The 21876-nt window shown below is 49.1% G+C and overlaps 10 protein-coding genes across 10 annotated transcripts; 4 read left to right on the top strand and 6 right to left on the bottom strand.

Moving 5' to 3' along the window:
- Window positions 1-1042: 1042 nt before the first annotated feature.
- Window positions 1043-2338, bottom strand: K444DRAFT_640065 (uncharacterized protein; the record flags this gene model as incomplete). Its single annotated transcript, XM_024884454.1, has 4 exons — window positions 1043-1512; window positions 1571-1870; window positions 1946-2121; window positions 2196-2338. 4 exons carry the CDS (start codon window positions 2336-2338, stop codon window positions 1043-1045), a joined length of 1089 nt encoding a protein of 362 aa, XP_024743011.1.
- A 1082-nt stretch (window positions 2339-3420) lies between these two features.
- K444DRAFT_517831 (pyruvate dehydrogenase kinase-like protein) lies at window positions 3421-4935 on the top strand (the record flags this gene model as incomplete). The annotated part of the gene is made up of 4 exons (XM_024873812.1): window positions 3421-3535; window positions 3606-3754; window positions 3814-4805; window positions 4872-4935. 4 exons carry the CDS (start codon window positions 3421-3423, stop codon window positions 4933-4935), a joined length of 1320 nt encoding a protein of 439 aa, XP_024743010.1.
- Window positions 4936-5455: 520 nt separating this feature from the next.
- Window positions 5456-7277, bottom strand: K444DRAFT_659324 (PLP-dependent transferase; the record flags this gene model as incomplete). Its single annotated transcript, XM_024886340.1, has 3 exons — window positions 5456-6449; window positions 6500-7111; window positions 7180-7277. 3 exons carry the CDS (start codon window positions 7275-7277, stop codon window positions 5456-5458), a joined length of 1704 nt encoding a protein of 567 aa, XP_024743009.1.
- A 325-nt stretch (window positions 7278-7602) lies between these two features.
- Window positions 7603-9405, bottom strand: K444DRAFT_552663 (glycosyltransferase family 34 protein). The gene is made up of 3 exons (XM_024876591.1): window positions 8767-9405; window positions 8288-8715; window positions 7603-8237 (listed from the first exon to the last, which is right to left on the bottom strand). Exons 1-3 carry the CDS (start codon window positions 9050-9052, stop codon window positions 8016-8018), a joined length of 936 nt encoding a protein of 311 aa, XP_024743008.1. The 5' UTR covers window positions 9053-9405; the 3' UTR covers window positions 7603-8015.
- A 387-nt stretch (window positions 9406-9792) lies between these two features.
- K444DRAFT_580842 (mannose-6-phosphate isomerase) lies at window positions 9793-11391 on the top strand (the record flags this gene model as incomplete). Its single annotated transcript, XM_024877714.1, has 5 exons — window positions 9793-9826; window positions 9938-10047; window positions 10105-10251; window positions 10303-10787; window positions 10844-11391. 5 exons carry the CDS (start codon window positions 9793-9795, stop codon window positions 11292-11294), a joined length of 1227 nt encoding a protein of 408 aa, XP_024743007.1. The 3' UTR covers window positions 11295-11391.
- A 208-nt stretch (window positions 11392-11599) lies between these two features.
- K444DRAFT_552657 (uncharacterized protein) lies at window positions 11600-13006 on the bottom strand. The gene is made up of 2 exons (XM_024876590.1): window positions 11987-13006; window positions 11600-11939 (listed from the first exon to the last, which is right to left on the bottom strand). Exons 1-2 carry the CDS (start codon window positions 12845-12847, stop codon window positions 11736-11738), a joined length of 1065 nt encoding a protein of 354 aa, XP_024743006.1. The 5' UTR covers window positions 12848-13006; the 3' UTR covers window positions 11600-11735.
- A 256-nt stretch (window positions 13007-13262) lies between these two features.
- Window positions 13263-14378, top strand: K444DRAFT_624612 (20S proteasome subunit Y7; the record flags this gene model as incomplete). The annotated part of the gene is made up of 5 exons (XM_024882423.1): window positions 13263-13306; window positions 13392-13411; window positions 13500-13550; window positions 13608-14213; window positions 14260-14378. 5 exons carry the CDS (start codon window positions 13263-13265, stop codon window positions 14376-14378), a joined length of 840 nt encoding a protein of 279 aa, XP_024743005.1.
- K444DRAFT_552653 (RCC1/BLIP-II protein) lies at window positions 14273-15771 on the bottom strand. The gene is made up of 4 exons (XM_024876589.1): window positions 15600-15771; window positions 15238-15354; window positions 14985-15189; window positions 14273-14931 (listed from the first exon to the last, which is right to left on the bottom strand). The coding sequence occupies exons 1-4, from the start codon at window positions 15748-15750 to the stop codon at window positions 14514-14516; spliced, it is 891 nt and encodes a 296-aa protein (XP_024743004.1). The 5' UTR covers window positions 15751-15771; the 3' UTR covers window positions 14273-14513.
- A 751-nt stretch (window positions 15772-16522) lies between these two features.
- K444DRAFT_517791 (actin-like ATPase domain-containing protein) lies at window positions 16523-18785 on the top strand (the record flags this gene model as incomplete). Its single annotated transcript, XM_024873808.1, has 4 exons — window positions 16523-16701; window positions 16966-18344; window positions 18394-18451; window positions 18506-18785. The coding sequence occupies 4 exons, from the start codon at window positions 16523-16525 to the stop codon at window positions 18783-18785; spliced, it is 1896 nt and encodes a 631-aa protein (XP_024743003.1).
- A 1914-nt stretch (window positions 18786-20699) lies between these two features.
- Window positions 20700-21002, bottom strand: K444DRAFT_518137 (uncharacterized protein; the record flags this gene model as incomplete). Its single annotated transcript, XM_024873839.1, has 1 exon — window positions 20700-21002. The coding sequence occupies one exon, from the start codon at window positions 21000-21002 to the stop codon at window positions 20700-20702; it is 303 nt and encodes a 100-aa protein (XP_024743002.1).
- Between the last annotated feature and the right edge of the window lie 874 nt (window positions 21003-21876).

The following is a 21876-nucleotide window of genomic DNA, read 5'->3' as shown; positions in this document are numbered from 1 at the left end:
GCAGTAGTGGCAGTTAAAGGCGCTCTTGCGTCTGGCATAGAACATTGCATATCTATCCACAAGGCCTCCCAGCCCATGCCAGATGTCCCAGAAACACGTCCGTATTCCGTATCAAAGGACTACTTATTAGAGATTCCAATGCGGACCAATCTCTCCTTCCATAAAGAATCAATATACTGCTTGGGACGTCGTGATCCTGATGGAACAGACCGTAGGTACGATTCGGCTATAGTTTTTTGGTAAAGGGGTCAAGACTTCGACCAATTCAAGCCATTTCGGTTTCCAGTAGCGAAGTTCTTCTCGTCTGGCAACGCGCTGATTTTCTACCATTTCATCTCCTCTAGTTCCAAACTGATAATCCAAGGCCAGTCTATGACTGGCCACACAAGCTGTAAGTATTCTTTTTCCGCGAATCTTTTCAAGAGCAATCTCCCGACTGAATCGCTAATTTACTTCCTACTCCATAGATCAAGATCTTCCCGACCTACCTGTCCGGGTGTGCGCCAATCTTCAGAATAACAAAAATTGATCAATTTCGCAATTTCGTAACGCTGGGGAAAGTGTGTACTTGGCAGAGTACGAAATTGTGATAGAACCAGTGCCAGGCCCACTATCTCTTGACCCGCGGAGACTAGTGATTAGGACTATATCTGCTGGGTCAGAAGAGCTCAATGGTATGACAGTTCAATATGAGTATGAGGTGAATGCTGCGCGGTCTTAAAAAAAAAGGTTGTGTACGACCGTACTTGTCTTGAAGTCGGGAACAGGGAGGAGGTAATAAGTTTCGCGAAGAAGGAAGAGTGACCTGGTTCCATACGAGGGCCAATGGAATCCCCACCTGAATCTTCAGTTGAACCAAAAAGGAAGAGCACACGGGAACGGAACCCCAAGTCTTGTTGTCAAAACATACGATATCACGATTTATAGATATGTTGGAAAGTGAGAGGAAGCATCTTGTCAATTCCATCAATATCGTATGATTGTAGACTTGATAAAAAGGGTGATCTACCTCATTAGCGACAGTTAAGACTTTAGTTAACACCTAAGAAGTGTCCAATTTGGAGAGCCAATTGATGACCATCATGGCTTCAACGAGGGCTACCGCCTCCCCAAAGTGCTGCCCATCAGGTGTGGAAGCTTGCATCGTCAGATTGTACAAGCTCAGCACATCAAAGTGGTTGGTTTTGGCCTTCACAGACACTTGCTTTTGATAACTCCAGACAGCAGAATTTCTCTCCTTGGGCGGCGTATCAGCTGTTTTGTTGGTACTAAAGGCAGGGGGACCGAGGAAGAGCATGGGAATATTGCGTTCAGCCCCAGTAGCTATAGTATGCCATTCCTCCATTGCACGAGTTGTGGCTGCGACGTCGAAAGACGAGCCGTGGCTGAAGGAGAAGATCAGGGGACTTGGTTGCCAGGGATTCGGTCTTGAGTAGGTTAGGTCTTTGAAGAGGGTCTGCGAGGTGGTGGATGCCGGCACGCTTTCAACTCGTATGTAGGCGTGAGGAGTTCCTAGAAGTGTTGCTGTCAGCTCTTGAATGTACTTGAGAATTTAGGAACAATGACTTACGTGCACAAAAGTATAGACCTCCCTTACCACTTCCTTCATTCTTCTTGACTTCGTCCTGATTTTTCACGGCGTATCTTGTACATTCAGGGTTGAGGAATTGTTCACCGCACTTGCAGCTCATTCGATCCTGATCTGACATAATCCATTGCTGCACACCACCAAGAGCAAGATCCTCTCGAAGGAGTACATTGAAAGCTGCGTATACTGATTGTACAACGTCGTCTCCGATGAATGAGATAGCATTGAACCGTTCCAGAATCATGCATATCTCGGATGTAGAGAACCATCTGTACGTACAGCCTAGTCGAGTTAGTCTGAGCTCTGTGTGTTTTCGATGTGCCAAACATTGGGGTTACATTGCTTTCCTTCACTTACCCTTCCCAACAAAAGGTTCGTCCCAGCCATATCTGCCGCCGCCACTAAGAGCGTCCAACAGGGTTGCTCTATTCTTGCAAAAGGGGGAGACTTTCGGGTTCATGGGCCATGGTGCAAGATAGATATCTGACTGCGTGATGCCACAGTCACGACTTCCGGCGAAATGCTTGAATGCACTGATCCTCGTTAGTACATTGATTGTCCTTCAAATGTCCCACAGGTTTTGGAGTTGGGAGGCGGCAGAACTTACTCTTCTCCAGGCTCAACGATCATCCATTGATGCTGGGAAGATGGCCGGCCATTGGAAGCTCCGAAGAGGAGGGAGAGTGGCAGCCAAAGTACCATGTAAGCTAACAAGCAAAAAAGGAGGACTACAGCGACGAAACGGAACATTCTGCCACGGGAGGAGACAATGCCTCCGTCGAGTTTCATGGATGCCCATGAGGCAGAGAGCCTGGGTGCGAGACCCATGCTGAGGATGTTATTCAATGGGAAGATGGAAAATTGGAAATGAGAGATGAGTTGGATCGTTGTGGCTCCCCCTTTTGGGAAAGAACGGGGTCATAGTTGCCTGAATGCAATACAACATGATTCAAGGACGCAGTCACCAAATCAACGCCATTTCAAGCGCACCGTCTTGTTCTGGAACATTGTCTCGTCAGAGACTTCTCCTGAGGATAACATCGTGTAATAACATCACTTGATGAGAGGTCACGTGATACCCTTAACACACACACACACTCTCTCTCTCTCTCTCTCTCTCTTGGAACCGCCATAAACAGAATGTACAGAGAGGATAGCTCCTGCGCTCCCATTGGCCCGCAGCCTCGCCGTACAGTAAAATGCAACGAAAAAAGGGGCTTGTCACCCGACTCCCGAGATCCTCCGTCTCCAATGTTTGCACGAGCCGAAAATACCCATCCCGAGGCAGGAGGACCATGATGGACCAGGGTGCTGTGAAGCATCGACTGAGAAGCTCCAAGAATCTCGAATTTGGCCATGTGCATGGCTGCTCAATTGGCCGAGAGGACGAAGGGAAGGTTTACAGTATGAGCAGCTCATTCTGGCTCGCGTGAGGTTGAAAGGGAGAAGAAAGAAAAGGTTCGTTTTTGCCCGGCCCAATCGAGCAAGAGTGCGGGGGAATGGACAGGGGGCGGGGCGTGGAGCCGATCCATATCTGCGGTTGTGTGCTTCATGCTTTCTGAATATCCTCTGAATATTGTCTATTGTTCAATTGCTCTTCCGAATCGTCCTCGATTGCTCGCCCAGCTTCAGTGTCGCCTCCCATTGTCGGGTTTGCTTATTCTGGTACTGTTGCCTCGGCATCCCGCGATTGCATTAACTCGATAAAGCTCTGCGTCATATTCACCAGTCACACGCCCCGTCAACATCAGCTCATGGCAGACGAGACTTGTCAACATCGAAGGCTCTACAATTGTTCTTCATAGGCCTGAGGGCTAGCAACAGCATTTAGGATGTCGTGGAAGAAGACTGATATACTGATGGACACCATCAGGCATTACTCGGGCTTTCCAGCAACTGGCGTGAGCTTGCGCCAGATGGTCCAATTCGGGGAGAGGCCCTCGACAGGTATATATGACTTCAATCTCATGACGTAGGACTTCAAGAGAAATAATTGCTAAAATGCCGTTGCTATCAGGAACTCTATTTCGCGCGTCCCAGTTCCTCTCCGAAGAACTTCCAATACGGCTTGCACACCGAGTACAAGAGCTTGGAGATCTGCCAGATGGATTGAACGAGATGCCTTCGATCAAGAAAGTCCAGGATTGGTACGCCCAGTCGTTTGAGGTAAAACACACATCTCTCAAGCTTGCAGGCATAGACACGGCTGTTAACGGGTGATGCAGGAGATCACCACCCTTCCACGGCCACAACTCTCGAAGGACGTACGGGATCGACTCATGAAGCCCGCAAAACAGACCGGCAGACAGTCAAAAATCCTCGCGGAAGCTACAAAGAACCCCAGCGTTGCGAATGGGCAGTATACATCCTCACCCTGGCAGAATGGTAATGGTAATGGAAGCCACGAAAAGAAGGGCTCCGCACGACGATACTTTGCAACTGTAGAAGACACAGAGGATTGGCCCCCAGAGCTCCACGACTACAACCAACGATTTGCCCAAACATTAAACCATATCAAGCGAAGGCATGACAGCGTTGTAACGACAGTGGCACAAGGTATTCTGGAATACAAGCGCAAGCGGCAACGCATGCAGATCGATAACAATATACAATCCTTCCTTGATCGATTTTACATGTCACGAATTGGAATTCGAATGCTTATTGGGCAACACATTGCTCTGACGGACCAGAGCCACCATAAAGACCCAACATATGTGGGGATCATCTGCACGAAGACGAACGTCCGAGATCTAGCCCAAGAAGCCATTGAAAACGCCCGATTTGTATGCGAGGACCATTATGGCTTATTCGACGCACCAAAAGTCCAATTGGTCTGCCCCCCGAACCTGAATTTCATGTACGTCCCAGGACATTTGTCGCACATGTTGTTCGAGACGTTGAAGAACTCTCTACGAGCGGTGGTAGAAACACATGGACAAGACAAGGAGGATTTTCCCGTGACCAAAGTCGTTGTAGCTGAGGGGAAGGAAGACATTACCATCAAGATCTCCGACGAAGGCGGTGGAATTCCTCGAAGTGCAATACCTCTTGTATGGACATACATGTACACGACCGTCGATACGACGCCCAGCCTGGATCCCGATTTCGATAAGAGCGATTTCAAAGCTCCAATGGCTGGATTTGGATACGGTTTACCCATATCAAGGTTATACGCAAGGTATTTTGGAGGAGATCTGAAGCTGATTAGTATGGAGGGGTAAGCTCCCCTCTCTCACCTCCTAATTGTTCCTCCATTAACATTCGATTTTTCTTTCTTATGTAGATACGGCACAGACGTCTACCTCCACCTCAACCGCCTCTCCAGCTCCTCGGAGCCTTTGCAATAACAATCAGCAGTCATGAGGGGCGCGGGGTATTCTGGCCCCGGGCCACAAGGATTGACGATGGGGTGGCGCAAGCAGATGAATCTCAAGCTTCGACATTCACGGGAGGTGACTGAGAGAAAGCAGGTGGGTGATGCGGAGAGCATGATCAATGAGGGCTCGAGTGCTTCTGGTCACCTTGGCTTTTTCGAGGGCGAGGGCGGTGAAGTGTAAATGTGCTAGGGAAGCGAAGGGATAGTGCGCTTGTACATATTAAGGGAAATGGAAAGACGGAGTTTGAGATGTGAAAGGAGGCATGGTGAAAGAAAAAGGAAACATGGAGTGGTATTATGAAATTGAGGTTTTAAGACTTGGTGAATCATCTGTTACGGCCGTCATTTTGGATTCGAACGAGTCGCATCGATACTTGAAATGATATACCATACGAATCAACAAAGCGCCTAACGCCGAGGGCTCAATGCTACATAAGAACACCGATCTGATCTGCCTGAGTCTAAAAAATATATGTAACATGGCGAGAATCCTAAGCTTTATACAGCGTATCTAAGAACCCACTCGCTAGCTCAACCACAACGCTCTTATTGGGTAGACTGCCCGCAACACCATACAGCGCCGCGCTATCCCCCAAACTCTTCCCTTTCGCTCCCTTGCCCTCCACAATCCGCACCCTCTCCTTCTCTTTCTCGCCCTCAACCACCGCCTCTAGATCGCTCACGAGTTTCTCCCACACCTTGACTATCGGCAATGTAACAGCAACGTGAATAGCCGGGGGACTTTGCAGGGAATTCAGATGCCATCCTTTAGCAGACATCGCATCCGCGATATCGTAGATATCCAGCGTTTTGGAGTTGAAGGCAACGACGGAAACTAATGGGTGACCAAGAACCTCTAAATCGTTGTTTAACCCGGGGTTTTCTTCAATTGCAGAGATGATCTTTTTCGTTGCGCCAACGATTGAGGAACAGGCTTCGATGTACCCAGCCTCACCTACGCTCATTAAAGAGGCCCAGCATCCGGCGATAAGAGCTCCTGGTCTGGAGCCAGCGATGGACGGGGAGGCGTACACGCCGCCCGACCAGTCGGGGGAGATGAAGTATTGATAGCTGCGTAACGTGGTGTCGCGGTACAGGACGGTGGAATTGCCTTTTGGTGCGAATCCGTATTTGTGCGTGTCGCAGCTGATGCTCGTTACGCCCTTGAGTCGGAAGTCGAAGAGCTCGGTCTCAAAGCCGGCTTTTTCGAGGAAGGGGACGAGGAAGGAGCCCAGGCAGCAGTCGACGTGTAAGGGGATTCTGCGTTTGACGGCTAGCTTGGAGAGGGCGGTGATGTCGTCGATTATTCCGTGGGGGAAGTTTGGGGCGGAGCCGACGAGGAGGACGGTGTTGCTGTTGATGAGGCGGGACACACTTCTTATGTCGACTTGGTAGTTTGGCGCCGGGCAGGCAACGAGGTGGACTTTGATGCCAAAATAGGAGCCAGCTTTGCGGAAGGCTGTGTGGCCAGTCTCTGGAAGAATCCTAGATCGATGGTTAGTACTTGGAGATGTTAAAATAGTACGGCAACTTACATCTCTGGTTCCGTAACACCCCTCTCAGAATAAGCCTTCTGTCTTGCACTTAAGCAAGCCATCAGAATAGACTCTGTGCCTCCACTCGTAGTGACACCAGCTGCCCCAGATGGAGCATTGAACAATGCCAAAACCATCGAAACAATCTCCGCCTCCATCTTCCGTACACCAGGGAACACATCAGGATGAATCGGATTGGCCACCGTAAACTTGCCAAACGCTTCCGTCTGAATCATCATCAAAGAGTCCCCACCATGATAAACAGCGCCAGACACAAAACCATCCTCCCATCGCGTATGATCCATCTGCGCCAGCGTCCCCAACTCCTTCATGACCGTCTCCTCAGACCACCCCTCCTTTGGCAAGTTCAAATATCGCACTACACCCGGTCCAGAAGGAACAAGCTTCGATTGTAACTTCATGATAGCTTCAGAGACCTGCTTCTGAACCTGCGATCGCACTCCCGGTGCTCGCAGGAAGAGGCCATAAAGGTTGCGTCGGATAGCAATATACGCATCTGCAAACGTCCCAAACACGCCTCGGCCTTTCAGCTTCAGCAATCCCTTCCTCGTCCATCGCAGCAGAAAAAGGAAGAACACGATGTTGCGGAATCTAATTACTCCATCAGTATACGCTGATACGTATGACGGATCAGGGTCTGCTGCAGCCGGGGAGCTCACAAGTCAATGTTTAGTGATAGTAATTGGCTACTCGAGCCGCCTTTCTTCACGGTGAAGCTGTTGCGCAAGCTCACTGGCATCCTCGACGTTCCGGGCATCTTTGCGGTTGGCTCGAAAGATGCGTTGACTCGATGTGCGAAGCTTGTTCTCAAATGTTTCTGGTCAGGTCGAGAAGGTGGGATGCAACTTCAAGTCAACAGGGATTGGGCCGAGGCGTAAATCACATGGAAACTGCCGGTGTCCCAAACAGGGAGCCGCTTTCAAGATTCTGCTCTTCTTTCGGGCAAAATACCGGCTTGGATACCGCTTTAATGGAAACGTTGGGGCCTTGCAGTAGACGGAGCCGGCTGAATTATTTCCGTCTGCGTTCATTGGATCAAAGGTGGAGAAGGCGGATAAAAAGGGAGATACGCGAATGCGATTCCGGACGGCACTTTCTCAGCCTTGCCTTAGAGCATCCAGAAGAGACAATGTTAAGACATTCGAACCGCTGCTTGACGTCCATTACTACTCTAAGCTATCTAGTACGATGCGAGCATTAACTTGGCTCTCGGTGAGCCCGAATTTGTCCATCTCCTCACACTCAAACAGGGTATGTGATGTAACGTACAGGAGAGCAAGGCTTGCTCTATCCAGTTCCCTAAACGCCATTTCTAGAGGATACCCTTCCTCATGCAGATGCTGATGCAAGATAACAGACACAGGTTCATCTTCATATCGCTTCATACTCCGAAACTCCGCTCTTTCATCTTTCCCATTGGCTCGTCGTAGATCATCAGGGTCATGGGACCCTGCTTCATGCGTAAATTTGGGGTATGTAAAGGGTGAACAAGTCATCATTGAACACGGAATGCCGTCTTCCACTGCTTTGAGAACGGCTCTGCCTCTGCAGCACAATCTCGCCCACCTTTATCACACCCTGCGAATCGTATGACAAGGTCTCCATCCTTGTATATTCCATCGCCAGCAGCGTCTTCTTTGCTGTACGCATTCATGATCCGCTGAGGGATGAGCCCGAGTTTCGATAGAATTGTCGGATGCCATTGGACGATATGTTCCTGATCATCGTTAAGGATTTTCACGGAGAGTTGGAACGTAAAATACTTACCAGGGCATGAGTATCTGCCTTCTGAAAACTGTAGGATCGGTATAATGGGTCGAACCAGGTGTCTAAGAAGAATTTACTCCATTCTCCTCTCCGGATGATGAAGCTCCCTTGCGCCAACCCATCTTTATCCTGAGTGAGGACGAAATCGACTTGATTCCCTTTCAGATGTCCGAATGTCTTGATAACACTGTCGGGTGGTACGATTGACTGATCTCTGATCATCAGACCTTCTAATCGCTTTGGATTCATTATGTGTCCCTCTACTGTCAATTCCGGGTTCATGATCAACGAGTTCTGGTCCAGATACCACATATAAGTGCTGTGAGGGAACTTGGTGAGGGCATGTCGAATGGCAGGAACTCGAGCCCAAGAATTTGGAGATCCATTCAAATCGTAGTCCGTAACGGTTGGAAAAAACGTTGCGTACCCTATACTCGATCAGCATTCCAAGTCTTCCCTGCTCTGCCAAAGTCGCTTACCATGCTTCTTCGCATACTCCATCCTATTCTCCTTGATGTTGTTTATATAGTCTTTGCTATAGCCGTCCGGATCTAACACCGTCACCACAACCACCGGCGGCGTCCCTGATGGAATTCGTTCTGAACCGCCCACAATCTGTGAGAGAATGAATATCACTGCCCCAACAGCACACGCGCAAAGAACTATCGCCTGTACCCGACTTCTGCGCAACATCGGAAACCGTGTCGATCGAGTCGCATATGGAGGGGGATTCGAGGATTTCCTCGCGGGCATGGCCAGATGCATGGCTGAGGAGTTGAATCAGCAGGCCTTCCGGCGCCCCGATTATCGTTGTCAGGAGACTGCCAAGAATACGAGTCCCGTCCCGTCTTGAAAGTTTCCCAAGCTCGCAGTCGCGATGGCAGGACCGGGGAAAAGCTGATGTTTCCTCGTATCCTGGTCGTTCGAACAATGGCACACGGTGTCCCCTCTCCCGATCTTACAGTTGCGCAGTTGTGCAGTTTCGAGTTTCGAACGCTTCCAGTAGGTACCGTGTCAATAGAATTCGACCTCCGCGACTATGAAATGAGAGAATGAGCCCTGGCAGTGGAGCATTTAAGGTTCGAGGATCTCGAAATTAGTCTTCGAAGATAAAGTTGCGGTACATGATCTTAATAGGTATGGCGCCAGATAGATCTAGCCAATGAAAAGTCGGGAGGCATATGAGGCATGATAACGGAGGGCTTCTGACGGAAGGTCCCAATAAGGCAATTGCAAGCTGTGTACACCCGTCATTTTGTATCGCTTTCAATGCAGTTTTCTCATTGCGACTGATCTCTTCGAGCAATCATATGTGCACCCCTTATGTGCCTCTATGGTACATTATAATTCTCCGTAGCCAAACTTTTTTGGGACTAGCTGAATCTAAAGAGCTGATGTCAACAGGTTAACGTCATGGGAATGGAATTGCAGATATCTTAAAGCTCGAGGTAACTTGAAATTTCTTCATCACTTTTGCCTCAAGCTCTCAATTAAAACCTGTGATCATGAGTTCCTCAGTCATTCAGTTAGAATGCCAGTGTAAGGATGCACTTCAGAGTTCTCGCATCTCTTCATCTTCAATCAGGTGCTTTCCTTGATTTATTCTATAAAAAATCCTCCCTTGAGACAGGAACCCTCTGACCGACACAGGCAACAATTACCCATGGGGGAAGAAAGGAAGTAGTTCTCTAGCTGCGAAATATGCTGCGGCAACACCTGGTGGTCACTTCAAGCTCGACGAGTCGAAAGAGTATGCTGAGGTATGTTATTTCCATGTGATCGAATTTTGGAAAACTTACGGCTAATTAAATTTGCAGCAATGGATGGGAACATACCCAACAACCCCTTCTCTAGTTCTTGCAACTGGGGAAGACCTCCAGAAGCACATCAACAGCAACAAAGAGAAGTTAATTGGGAAAGCAATTCTTGATAAATTTGGAGCCGACCTGCCCTACCTTCCAAAGGTAAATTACCCCTGAACCCCTCCCAAGTCAGAATACTCAGCAGAATCTCAGATCCTCTCAATCGCCAAAGCCCTCCCTCTCCAAATCCACCCAGACAAAGGCCTCGCAGCCAAACTCCACAAGAAAGACCCCGAAAAGTTCGGAGACGCCAACTGCAAGCCCGAAATCGCAGTCGCTCTCGGAAAATTCGAAGTCTTCGTTGGCTGGAAACCAATTCCCGAGATCCAGCAGCTCTTCACGACCGTCCCCATTCTCAAATCACGATTCACCAAAAGTTCCGAGACACACTTCAATGGAGAGACGCTGAAGGAGGTCGTTGGCAAGATCCTTTCCGCATCCGATGAGGAGATTGTGGAGCTCTATGAGTCGTTGAAGAAGACCGAGGTCAAAGACTTTGGAAAACATACGTACTTTCCGGAATTGCTTCCTCGTTTGGCCGAGCAATATGATAAATCGGATCCGGGAAATCTCGTGGCACTGCTCACCATGAACTATCTGGTTTTGCAGAAAGGAGACGCTATCTACGTCCCAGCAGAGTAAGTCTTGCCTATGATCCAACAACTGAACAGTGACCCGGACTCACAATTGACAGCGGGATACATGCATACCTGAGCGGTGATATCGTAGAGTGTATGGCTCGTTCAGACAACGTCCTCAACACCGGGTTCTGTCCCCGAGCCGATCGAGACTCAATCGAGCTCTTCACCGCAGCTCTCACATTCAGCCCCAAGAATGCTGACGAAGCTCTTCTCAAGCAGAAGAAGTCGGACAAAGGACTGAAAGGCCATACGCAAGTCTTGGCTCCACCATTGAGCGAATTCGACATGCTGATTACGAAGTTGAAAGGCAAGGAGACAGAAACAATCAAGGCTCTTCAAGGCCTGGCTATCTTGATTGTCACTGGAGGAAAGGGGAAGATGAGGGCTGAGGGTAAGGAGCATGAGGTGAAGGAGGGATATGCCTTCTTTATTGGGTATAACACTGAGATCGAGCTTGCGGCGGAGTCTGGCCTTGAGGCTCACATTGCTTTTGCTGAGGCTTAAAGAGCCTGAGATATCACGGAATATAGAATTCTTTTAGAGACAGTAAAATAGGGAGAGTAATGTGGTGAATGTATCAACTCAGTCGCCTCTAATCCCCACGGGGGCATACTGCCGAAGCAGAAGATCACTACCAACGATCGTGAATAAAAAGTGGCACACGACAGAGTGTTGACAAGGCCTGCGGTCACCCATAGTGAAACGAGAACAAGACGCCCAAGTTTCGAGGCTCCAGCTAAGCTGTAAATGTTTGCACACAGACTAGTTGACATGATACTGAGCAGGATTTCGTGGCAACTTAAGAGTGTGCAAAGGGTAGGGGAAACTGTCATAGAAGCTATACGAGCTAACGGTAGAAATATTTGCGTTATTGTGACTAAGTGTACACAGGTCATGGCATCCAGAACGCCATCACTGAATGCAAATGCAAAAAGGACAATGTTATTAAGTCTTCTGGGTCTCGGGCATTGCAGAAGCTGACGCATCTGTAGCACCCGTGGCTGGCGGAGGGCCAGCTGCAGCTTGGCTTGCTGAAGGTTCCTCAAGGATCTCTTCGAAATCGTCGTCATCGCCTTGGACATCGACAACTCGTTCACCAGCCTTCTCGAGCGTCTTTGCAGTCCATGCTCTTACCCAAGTCCAAACTGCCTGGTATGTGTTAGTGGGATGCTTCTCAGATGAGTCTGTGCACTTACTGCTAAAAACGTAATAATCCCAATGATGACGACCGTCCAAGAAATATCCTCCAAGCGGTCTCTTCCTCCACCCCTTCTACGGTGACCTCCTAGAAGTCCTCCGTTGCGAATATTGAACCATTGCCACGGACCCAGGACAAAGAAAATCTTAACGAATCCGAGTAAGCCAAGAGATGCAAGCCCTTTTACGAAATGCTCTATCCATGAACCCTCCTCGTCTTCGAACAGAGTCGCAGGCCTTCCACCACTCGGTATCGAGGTGATCGTGTCTAAGGGATCGAGGTAAATGTTGATGATTGGATCCGCAACAAATCCGAAGACGAAAATCGTAAGGAGCATGATAGCAAGGGTAATTACTATTTGTGTAAACGTGCTGGAAATGTACCGACTTAATCTCATTCTTTCCAAACGGTATCGAAACTTGCAGGTTGGGCATTCCCAGTAATTTCGCCGGCCCATAGCTGGATCTGCATGCCTCCACTCCTGCAAACATCCTTCGTGTACGTATTTCTGGGATCCTCGACATTTGCATGGCCGTATCAACCGGCCGGATGACGGGTCTGAAGAAACGTATTTGACGCTTGGAGCTGGGTGTAGTATAGACGGAATCCCTCCAGTCAGAGGCTCGTAAGTTGGCAGGACCTCTTCTAAGCATATCCTACAGGTCCGTGGCGGATAGTGCCTTTGGAACCGAGGTGGTGCGTTTGCCTCGTCCGCATCCTCATGTTGCTCTCCCTGCTCTTGCAGATGTTCGGTTGGGTCTTCGTATCCAAAAGTACCTGGCGGATCAACATGTTCTTCTCGAAAAGCATCCTCATCGGTAGGCCAATGCCATGTGGGGCGTTGTTGAAAAGCAGACATTGTATGAAAATAGTTTGGAGCTTAGAAGTTGAGAAACGTGGACATCATCGAGGCAGCTCCGCTTATAAGCTTTGCTGCATCATAGAAACCATCACCTTTGTAGCATTAATATGAAATACGCCGAGAACGTGGGACAACGTATCTCGGTCTTGAGATGTGGCTTTAGAAAGACAAAGAAGCTCCGTGGTTCGGTCGAAGATGGCCCTTAAAATTCGCGAGCCTCAAGGCTGAGGCAAAATTCAGGCACCGATTTCGCGACGCGGCAGGAGCTGCCTGTAGCTTTAAACTTCAACACAAGCAACGACAACAGCTCAATCTTTCCACCTCTCTCACATCCGCAAAAATCCTTGACCCCCCTCTACATCTCTCTTTCCTTGGGATTGCCGAGGAGTAAATTCTAGGACTGATAGACACAATGGCGGACAGATATTCCTTCTCCTTGACGACCTTCTCCCCCAGGTAAGCTTGTACTTCCCCAGATTCCCCAAGGACACTTCAAGAGCGCGCTTCTGCAATTTAGACCTCGAATGCTAACTCTTTTCAGTGGGAAGTTGGTTCAAATAGGTTCGTCGCCCAAGTCTATTCCGTTTGGCGGCGCTCTCCAGCCTCACCGTCTTCTTGCTGCTCGAGGATGCTAACTCCCTCTTTTCAGAATATGCCTTAAACGCTGTCAACCAAGGTGTCACCGCACTAGGTATTAAGGGTAGGCTATAATTCAAATTTGAATACCAATCTGGTTCTAGGCTGACCTTTTCCTCAGCTACAAACGGTATCGTCCTCGCCACAGAAAAGAAGTCCTCATCTCCTCTGATCGATCCTCCATCCCTCTCAAAAGTCAGCCTCATCACCCCGAATATTGGCATGGTATACTCCGGAATGGGCCCAGATTACAGAGTTCTGGTCGACAAGGCACGCAAAGTCTCACACACCGGTTACAAGCGTATCTACAACGAGTACCCACCGACGAGGATATTAGTGCAGGATGTTGCGCGAGTTATGCAAGAAGCCACGCAGTCAGGTGGTGTACGGCCGTACGGGGTGAGTCTGTTGATTGCTGGGTGGGACGAGGGTATTGAGCCGGAGACGGAGGGTGCTGCGACTACCGATGTACACCCAGATGAGAAGAAGGCCTCAGGAAAGACTGGTGGCATCTTGAAGGGAGGACCCATGCTATATCAGGTTGATCCCAGCGGCAGTTATTTCCCATGGAAGGCAACGGCGATTGGAAAGAGCGCTACTTCTGCGAAGACCTTCTTGGAGAAGAGATACACCGAGGGTTTGGAGCTGGAGGATGCAGTACATATTGCTTTGTTGACTTTGAAGGAGACGATCGAGGGTGAGATGAACGGAGAGACTGTAGAGATTGGTAGGTTGCTTCCTCAGCTTTCTACGTTTCAGCTAACATATTGTAGGCATTGTTGGGCCCCCGGCTCACCACCTGCTTGGCGTTGAGGGAGTTGAAGGTGCACAAGGACCAAGATTTAGAAAGCTGAGCCCTCAAGAGATCGAGGATTACCTTACGAATCTATGATTTTCTCTCTTCCGCAATGCATCTGGTAATTTGGACGTTGTGCAACTCAAGATGGCACGGTGTATTATAGAATGGCATAAGATGACAAAATGGAAGAAATGAGATACCAAATTAGAGTACATTCGGACTCTGTCATTAAGTGATATCCTCTACGAGCAGGAAGGAGTTTTTGTAGCCCGCATGAACGCTGACAATCTGTTTCCCCCCAAGAGGCAAGGCTATCTCCCCCAATTCAGACAGCTCCTTCACATCCAAACCAAGTTGTCCATTCCTATTAGCACCAACAACATACAGCCTATGCTCAGTTGTCAGGGCAAGAATATGATCTGCTCCAACCGCCACATCAAGAACATCTTGTCCATCCAAATCAATAGGCTCTGGCATTCCACTGAATTGATCCAGGATTTTCGACTGACCAGGACATCCGCCCCAGAGATATAAATCATTGCCAGAAGTTAAGGCAGCTGTCACATAGCCACCCGAGGATATCTTTCTGATTGGGCCGGTCGGTAGATCTGAGAGGTCTTTCACTATGGATGGTAGCTGTGCTGGGCTGTGACTGGGGTCAGCAGAGCTTCGGAATGGTGGCGGACGGGTTATTGTTACGTCTCTTCTGAAACCTCCCGTCCAAGACAAGACTCATATCGTCCATCACCCCACGTCCAAACTTTCCCATTCTTCGAGAGAGCAGTGAACGTCGTCTGATTTGCGGCTATCTGCTCAAAACACTCAAACTCTCCGAGGTGATGGCCGTCACCATCGATATATGATTTGAGAGAACGGTATTCTTTGATGAACTTCCCTTGGGTTTCTGCAAGCATGATTAGATGTTGAAGGATGTGGAGATGGGGTTGTATACCAGCGAATTTTTCGTTGCCTGCAATGGCTACTTTTCGGAACCCATCCTTTTGGGTGAGACATAGTTGAAAGACGGCATCGAGACTACCTGCTGCTTTTATGCCTGATGATGTCCTTACTAGAGATATTCAGCTTATTGTAATACCTAAAGAGTAGAGAATTTCACAGAAGATATTGTCTAAGCCTTGCAAGTTCAACGTACCGGGATCGGAAGAAGGAGAAGAGGAGGCGATGATGGAAAAGGGGGGCTGTTCACGTGACTAAAAATCTCAAATCAACTTCAGCTATTGGGAGGACTTGATCCCAAAGGTTTTGCACGAGTAAATGAAATGATAAACAGAAAAGTCAAGTTCTATAACTTACCCAATGTGGCTGATAAACTGGTCCGAAGCATCTCGAGGTGTTTGCTTCGGAGGATACACTTAAAAGTCCTTAAATCCGCAGGTGCGAGAGAGGATTCGCCCTGGAAATCAAGCTGACCCCACGCATTGAAACCGGTGGCCCACAGCTCCATGTCTTGCGAAACCGTTGCGGCTTTGTTTCTACCGAGGTTTTTCATTTAATGTTGCACTGCTTTGCTCAGCCTCGATGTGCTTAATTCTGCTGCGCCCCACATTCAGTTTAGCTCCCCTCCCCGAAGCGAACTGCTGCTTACTTCAGCCTTTCGACATGAAATATATACACAATTCATCCACAAATTTATCTTTTCTCTCGTATCGATTATCCTCTAGGCATTGCTCCTTATCTCTGAATACCGTCAATCAGCGCTGCTGACGTCTCCTCTTCGACGCCCAGACCCCCGCGCTCGAGGTCGACTGGGTCGGGAAGTGCTGCCTACGGTCAGAGAAATCAGGCTGCCACATTGTACCTGCAGGGACCGAACCTTTAGGACACCCATCCCCATCTTTTTCTAGGGGGTACCTTTTGGTCTTGTGTCTTTTGTTGCGATTTCGTCGTTCTATCAATTGAGGTGGGAAGAGCGGTCGGCGGACCATCAACTTCCTCTGCGCAAGTCACGCGAGCGCCAACCATCTGGGGGAGATCTTTATATCCTCTCATCTTTGGAAAATTTGTTCTCTGCAGGGCTCCTGGCCCCTAACTAGAGTTTTTACTTTTGTATTCTTGGATATATAGAGCGTCGTTGGTTCCCTGGAGCGGCAAATCGGACAAACCCTTCCTCCTCAAACTCAACCCGCCATCAGACTCCGGAGACCAAAGGGAACTTCGGACGTGGACTTATGGCTACAATCTTCAATACTGACTCGGGACCTTGAATAGCTGCCATCATGAATCTCAGTCTGCCCATTCGGTCTTCTAGCAGTCGGCGGAACGAAGAAAGCAGAAATCACTTCACCAACTACACCCCCACTTCTTCGACGGAAGCTATTGCGGGGCCAATTCGAGAACCGGCACCCCTGAATGACCGATTGATTGTTGGACTTGATTTTGGTACTACTTACTCTGGGTAAGTCGAACTTTAACTTCGGTCTTCAACTGCTGTACATTCATTCTGGAGCTCAATACCAGAAAGTTTGAAAGTGGGCAGACAAGGGGTTTACGTTTTCTGCCCGTCTCCGAACACAACAGGTCGTTCAAGTTGAGTCGAAAACAGGTCAAAGCCACAAAGTGATGCTCGAAAGCTCGGCCATGTGACCTTCACAAAACCTCTCCAAAACCCCGAGATTTTCCAAGTCTGTTGGCAATGGTAATTTAACTAACTACCGAATAGTGTCGCAGCAGTCTATACTTCAACTCCAGACGATGTCGAGATCATAAAGACCTGGCCTGGCGGCAACGGAATCACATCCGACAAAGTACCCACGGAAATAGCATACGACTACCCCTCACATATACCAGAAGGTGGAGATCCAACAATAAAATGGGGTTTCCAATTCAGACCCGAAGAATCTCGACTTCGATGTATCAAATTATTCCTCGATCGGTCACAAAAGTTGCCCTTTTACGTTAGTCCATTAGAGACTGCAGCTCAGCTGAAGAAATTCAACAAGAATGTCGTGGATGCCGTTAGCGATTATCTAACACAAGTATACGATCATACCATGGAGACACTTACAAGACGGTATGGCGAATCCTTCATGGCCTCGACAAAGGTGGAGTTTGTGCTTACCTGTCCGGCCGTATGGTCAGATGCCGCAAAGAACACAACTTTGCAGGCGGCAGAACGGGCAGGAATGGGAGCGAAGTCTGAAATCCAGATGATCAGTGAGCCCGAAGCCGCAGCTGTTTATACCCTCAAGGCTATACAGCCCAATCATCTGAGCGCTGGCGACAACTTTGTTGTTTGTGATGCCGGCGGTGGCACCGTTGATCTGATCGCCTATAAAATTATCTCACTGAAGCCTTTACGGGTCGAAGAGTCTGCAGTAGGAACTGGCGGGCTTTGTGGAAGTGCCTTCTTGAACTACCGCTTTGAGGAGCACGTACGAAATCGGATCGGCAAAGAGCGCTTCGACGAGATGAAGCTCAAGAAAGGCAAGTGCTGGCAGATGGGGCTACGATACTGGGAAGAATTCGTAAAGCGTAACTTCAACGAAGAAGAACACGCAGAAGTCAACGTGCCATTTCCAGGCCTCCCCGATGATGAAGAAGCTGGTCTGGACTGCGGTTTCCTGGTCATGACAGCTCCTCAAATTAAGGAGATCTTCGAGCCTGTCGTCAGAGAAGTTTGCGAGCTTGTGCAAGGCCAAGTCGATGGCATACGACAAAAAGGCGGGATTGTGTCTGGTATTGTGCTCGTTGGTGGCTTTGGCCAGAGTAATTATCTTTACACTCGACTGAAGTCTCACTTCAACACCGCAGCACCGCCCCCATACAGCGAGAGACCAACGCATGCTCAGGCCACTGCGATAATCGAGAACGGTTCCGTTGAGGTCATGCAGCCCGTCAATGCATGGACTGCAGTTGTTCGCGGAGCTGTACTGAGAGGTCTTGAGGGAAGCATGGTCATTTCTCGCAAAGCAAGAATGCACTATGGGACTTCATATGCCACCGTGTATGATGAAGATAAACATCAAGTGAGCGAGCGGTATTGGAGTCCACTGTGGGAACGATGGATGGTCAGCGATCGCATGCAGTGGCACATCACGAGTAAGTCTCGAGCCTTATCAAGCGTCTACCAGTGCTAACATTCCCAAAGAGGGCGAGGCTCTCAGCGCAGCAACGCCTATCAGCTTTCACTATACCCGGAACTTCAGGTAAGCTTCCCGAGGCATGTTCCATCATTGTGAACGACGACTAATGCAAACCAGGCCTGGACAATCACTCGTTGTATCCGACGATCTCATCGCATCTGATGCAGACGGCGAGCCACCATCCTCATACACGCGCGACCTAATAAATGTCTGTACGCTCACTACAGACCTCGGCGCCGTGCCTAAAAGTTTATTCACAAGACTGACAACGACTCGTGGGGTGGAATTTGACAACTTGGACTTTACGCTCGAGATGGTGGTCGAGAGTGCCGGGTTGGCATTCGAGCTGAAGGTCGATGGGTTTAGATATGGGAGAGTGGAGGCGGAGTTCCATTGAGTGGGTGTTGGGTAGGAGTTCTAGATGGTATCAGCGGGCTTTGTGCAAAAGTGGCTTGGGTGGAGGTGATGTTGAGTAATGGCGCTGAGGACGATATGATGATATATATGCTCGTTGGAGATTTCACCGGTAGGTTGGGTCGCAATAGCTTCTATGAAAGTAGAAAAATGAAGGCCCAGAAATATTACAGTTCTGAGGGAGGTTTGGTGACGAATAGTGCGTGCAAGTGTTCGGGGAAGATACTCCGTACAATACGGGAAGTAGAGGAGGCCAACTCCCGATCCAAGCTTCTTCTTTCACCGCTCCCAGGATAACCCTCCCTCTGCCCCTCACCGTTCGTAACCATCGACGTGTCACTGCATCAGAAACCTTTTCACATGATAAACTAACGAAGTTTGTTTCAACTACCGGCTCAATGCCGACGAAAATGATGCTATCTGGAAATTCGCTTGGGCAGCAGTGAGGCCCCGCAAGGCTCAAGGGTCAGGTATCAAGACAAGGCGAAAACCAGCAACAGCCAGCCATTTTGCTAGCCTTGGCCTATCGTTTGGAATACTCATCGGAACAGAAGGTTTAAATTTGATCAAGGCGTGCGTGGTTTTAGTCCAGGGCAAGCTTTCTCGATCGCCACTCGAGGCAGCGAGGCTGTGCAATCACATCCACAAATAGTTGCCTCGTGACGCAAGCCCCGAGTAAGAATTTTGTACCTGCAATCATTTTGAGTGGATAGAAGTCTTCAGAGATCAGCTGGGACCCCTGGACTTTTTCTGGAACAGTCCTTTTGAGGGATTTGTGTGGGAGAGGTTATTTGCGGGGCATGTGAACTATAGCTGGTGACAGCAAGGGGGGAACATTCGATTGGACATCGTGAATCCTCCAGAGGTACCAGTGTTCTTGATGTATCATGGTCCTGGTATATAGGAGTCATCATTCCTGCCTCTTCGGTTGTACAGGTGGGAGTTGTCTTCCTCAGGTAGCCTAATAAGGCATCACTGCCGTCTTTAACGAGATTGAACTCATCCTAAGGTCATTTAAAAGAGATACGCAACCGTGAAAACAGCTTGTTGTACGGGATCCGAGTTGCACCGGCTCCCATGGGTCGACCAAGAACAGACGGGCTACATATGCCCCCTTCTTGTCGCCCTCGGACTTCCATTCAGACTTTGACCCAAAGTTTCCTAGATCCACGCTCACGTAGGCATCCAGCATCTTGGTAAGCACCTTGAGAGGAGAACGGATAATATTACTAACCCAATGAGTCACAGAGAATGTCAATCTATGTTCCCCACATTCAAAAAATAATATAAATACCACGACCTTTTTCAAGATACAATTTTGGAGACTCGACAAAGGGTATCGAAACGAACCAGAAGCAACATGAACCCGAAAGAAGAATCGAAAGAATAACACTGAACGCCCTATGACTTCCCGATGCACCCGCCCATTCATCTAAAGTCCTCGTTCAATCGGCCCTTCTGATCTTGCGGTGTACGAGTAAGCGTGGTGAGGCAGATTTTCGGGCACGGTTCCCAGCGAAAGTCAGTCAGCCCTCGGGAGGACCGTCCTACCGGGACCCACGTGTTCATGTCAGGTACGGACGTACCAATCGCCGGCGATTCAGGAAACGAGAAATCGAACCAAATACAGCCGAGATAATGTCGAACAACGAAATGCAAGAAATACCGTCGAAAAGGTCGCCACTGTGGCGCAAACGCCACACAAAAAAAAGTCGGAATTCCGCCCATGTTACTCGTAGCATCCCTGCTGTGAGAGGAAGAGAGAAAGAGTTTTCGTCGAATATAAAGAAGTTTTGTCCCACGAACGCCTGGGAAATGAGACGCACCCGAGACACCGCGGTCCAGGCTTGACTCGGAATTTGGATGTTTCAGGACTGCTGAGGTGCCGCGCAGGCCCTCAATTACTTCTTCTGCCCTTCCCTTTCCCTTTCGAGGCCATATGTCGCCGTCTATGTCGATCATCCTTCTCCATATCGTGTCTCTCTTCAAGCGATCTGGCTTCCCTCCTCTTCATATCCGAAGTTTTGTGTCCGAAATCAACCAGACCGTCACAATAACGTCTTTCCGTATGCCTGGTTGCCCACTTATAGTCTTCATTGCTGATAATGCGTTTCGTCCGCATGTATTCGATTACAAAGAAGTCGGGCCCCGTGTGCTCAAAGCGTTCGAGGCGTCGATAATGATCAGCGATGTGGCGCATACGCTCTCTCCAGTTTGCAACGCGGTCGTTGGGGTTCTCGAATGTCTGTGGGCAGAAAATGCAGATAGTCTTCGGAGGAGGACGGTGATTCAAGAAGTGGGTGGTGGTATGCGAAATATAGGCATCGATTTGGGTGGGATGGAAGGTTACCTCGCAATCGACGAACTCGAATGGGCAACGAAACTCGTATCCGTAGTTCATCGCTGCTAGTGGTCGATCAGAAGGAGCACTCGATGGAGCAGTTGATGGAAAAGAAGCGTCGCTCCGGTCGTCGCTGTCGTCTATAGAAGATGGAGTTGCAGTGGATGTCCGACGACTCCTCCGCTCTGGGGAGAGAGGAATCAGGATGGGCGAGGAGTCCTGGCGTGCAGTGTTAAATCCAGGAGACATGTATTCGTTACGGCTGTTCGAATAGCATCGGTCGATGCAAGACATTGTCCGCTTTGTGGATCTCGAGCTCATCTACAACTTGCGTTGACGAAGCGATGATAAGACTTCAACCGTCGAGGATATTCTCCAGCGAAACCAGCGCCAAAAGGACGTCAAGAAATAGAATCTCGCTCACAAACGTCGAAGGAGACCAGCCCTCTTCGCGAGCGGTCTCTGGGTCGTGAGTTGCTGAAGTTGTCGCTGGCCAAAGGAGCGAGGACTCGGATTCCAGAAAGTTGGGTTGCTCGCTTCCGAGGACGTTTTAAGGTTGCGTGGGCAGAAACGTTAAAACCACGATCGCCGTGAATTGACGGTTAGAGGAAAGGAGGACTCGTTCGAACGATTTGGGGATGGAGATTCAGGAGCAACAGTTGCGTTGGGGAGAATATTTGGAAACTTAAGGGGAAACGGCCCTCTACCACTGCAACGTCCAGACGGACCAGGA

The sequence above is a fragment of the Hyaloscypha bicolor genome (assembly GCF_002865645.1).
Source record: "Hyaloscypha bicolor E unplaced genomic scaffold K444scaffold_15, whole genome shotgun sequence".
Classification (NCBI taxonomy): Eukaryota; Fungi; Ascomycota; class Leotiomycetes; order Helotiales; family Hyaloscyphaceae; genus Hyaloscypha; species Hyaloscypha bicolor.
This window is presented reverse-complemented; position numbering and strand designations above follow the sequence as displayed.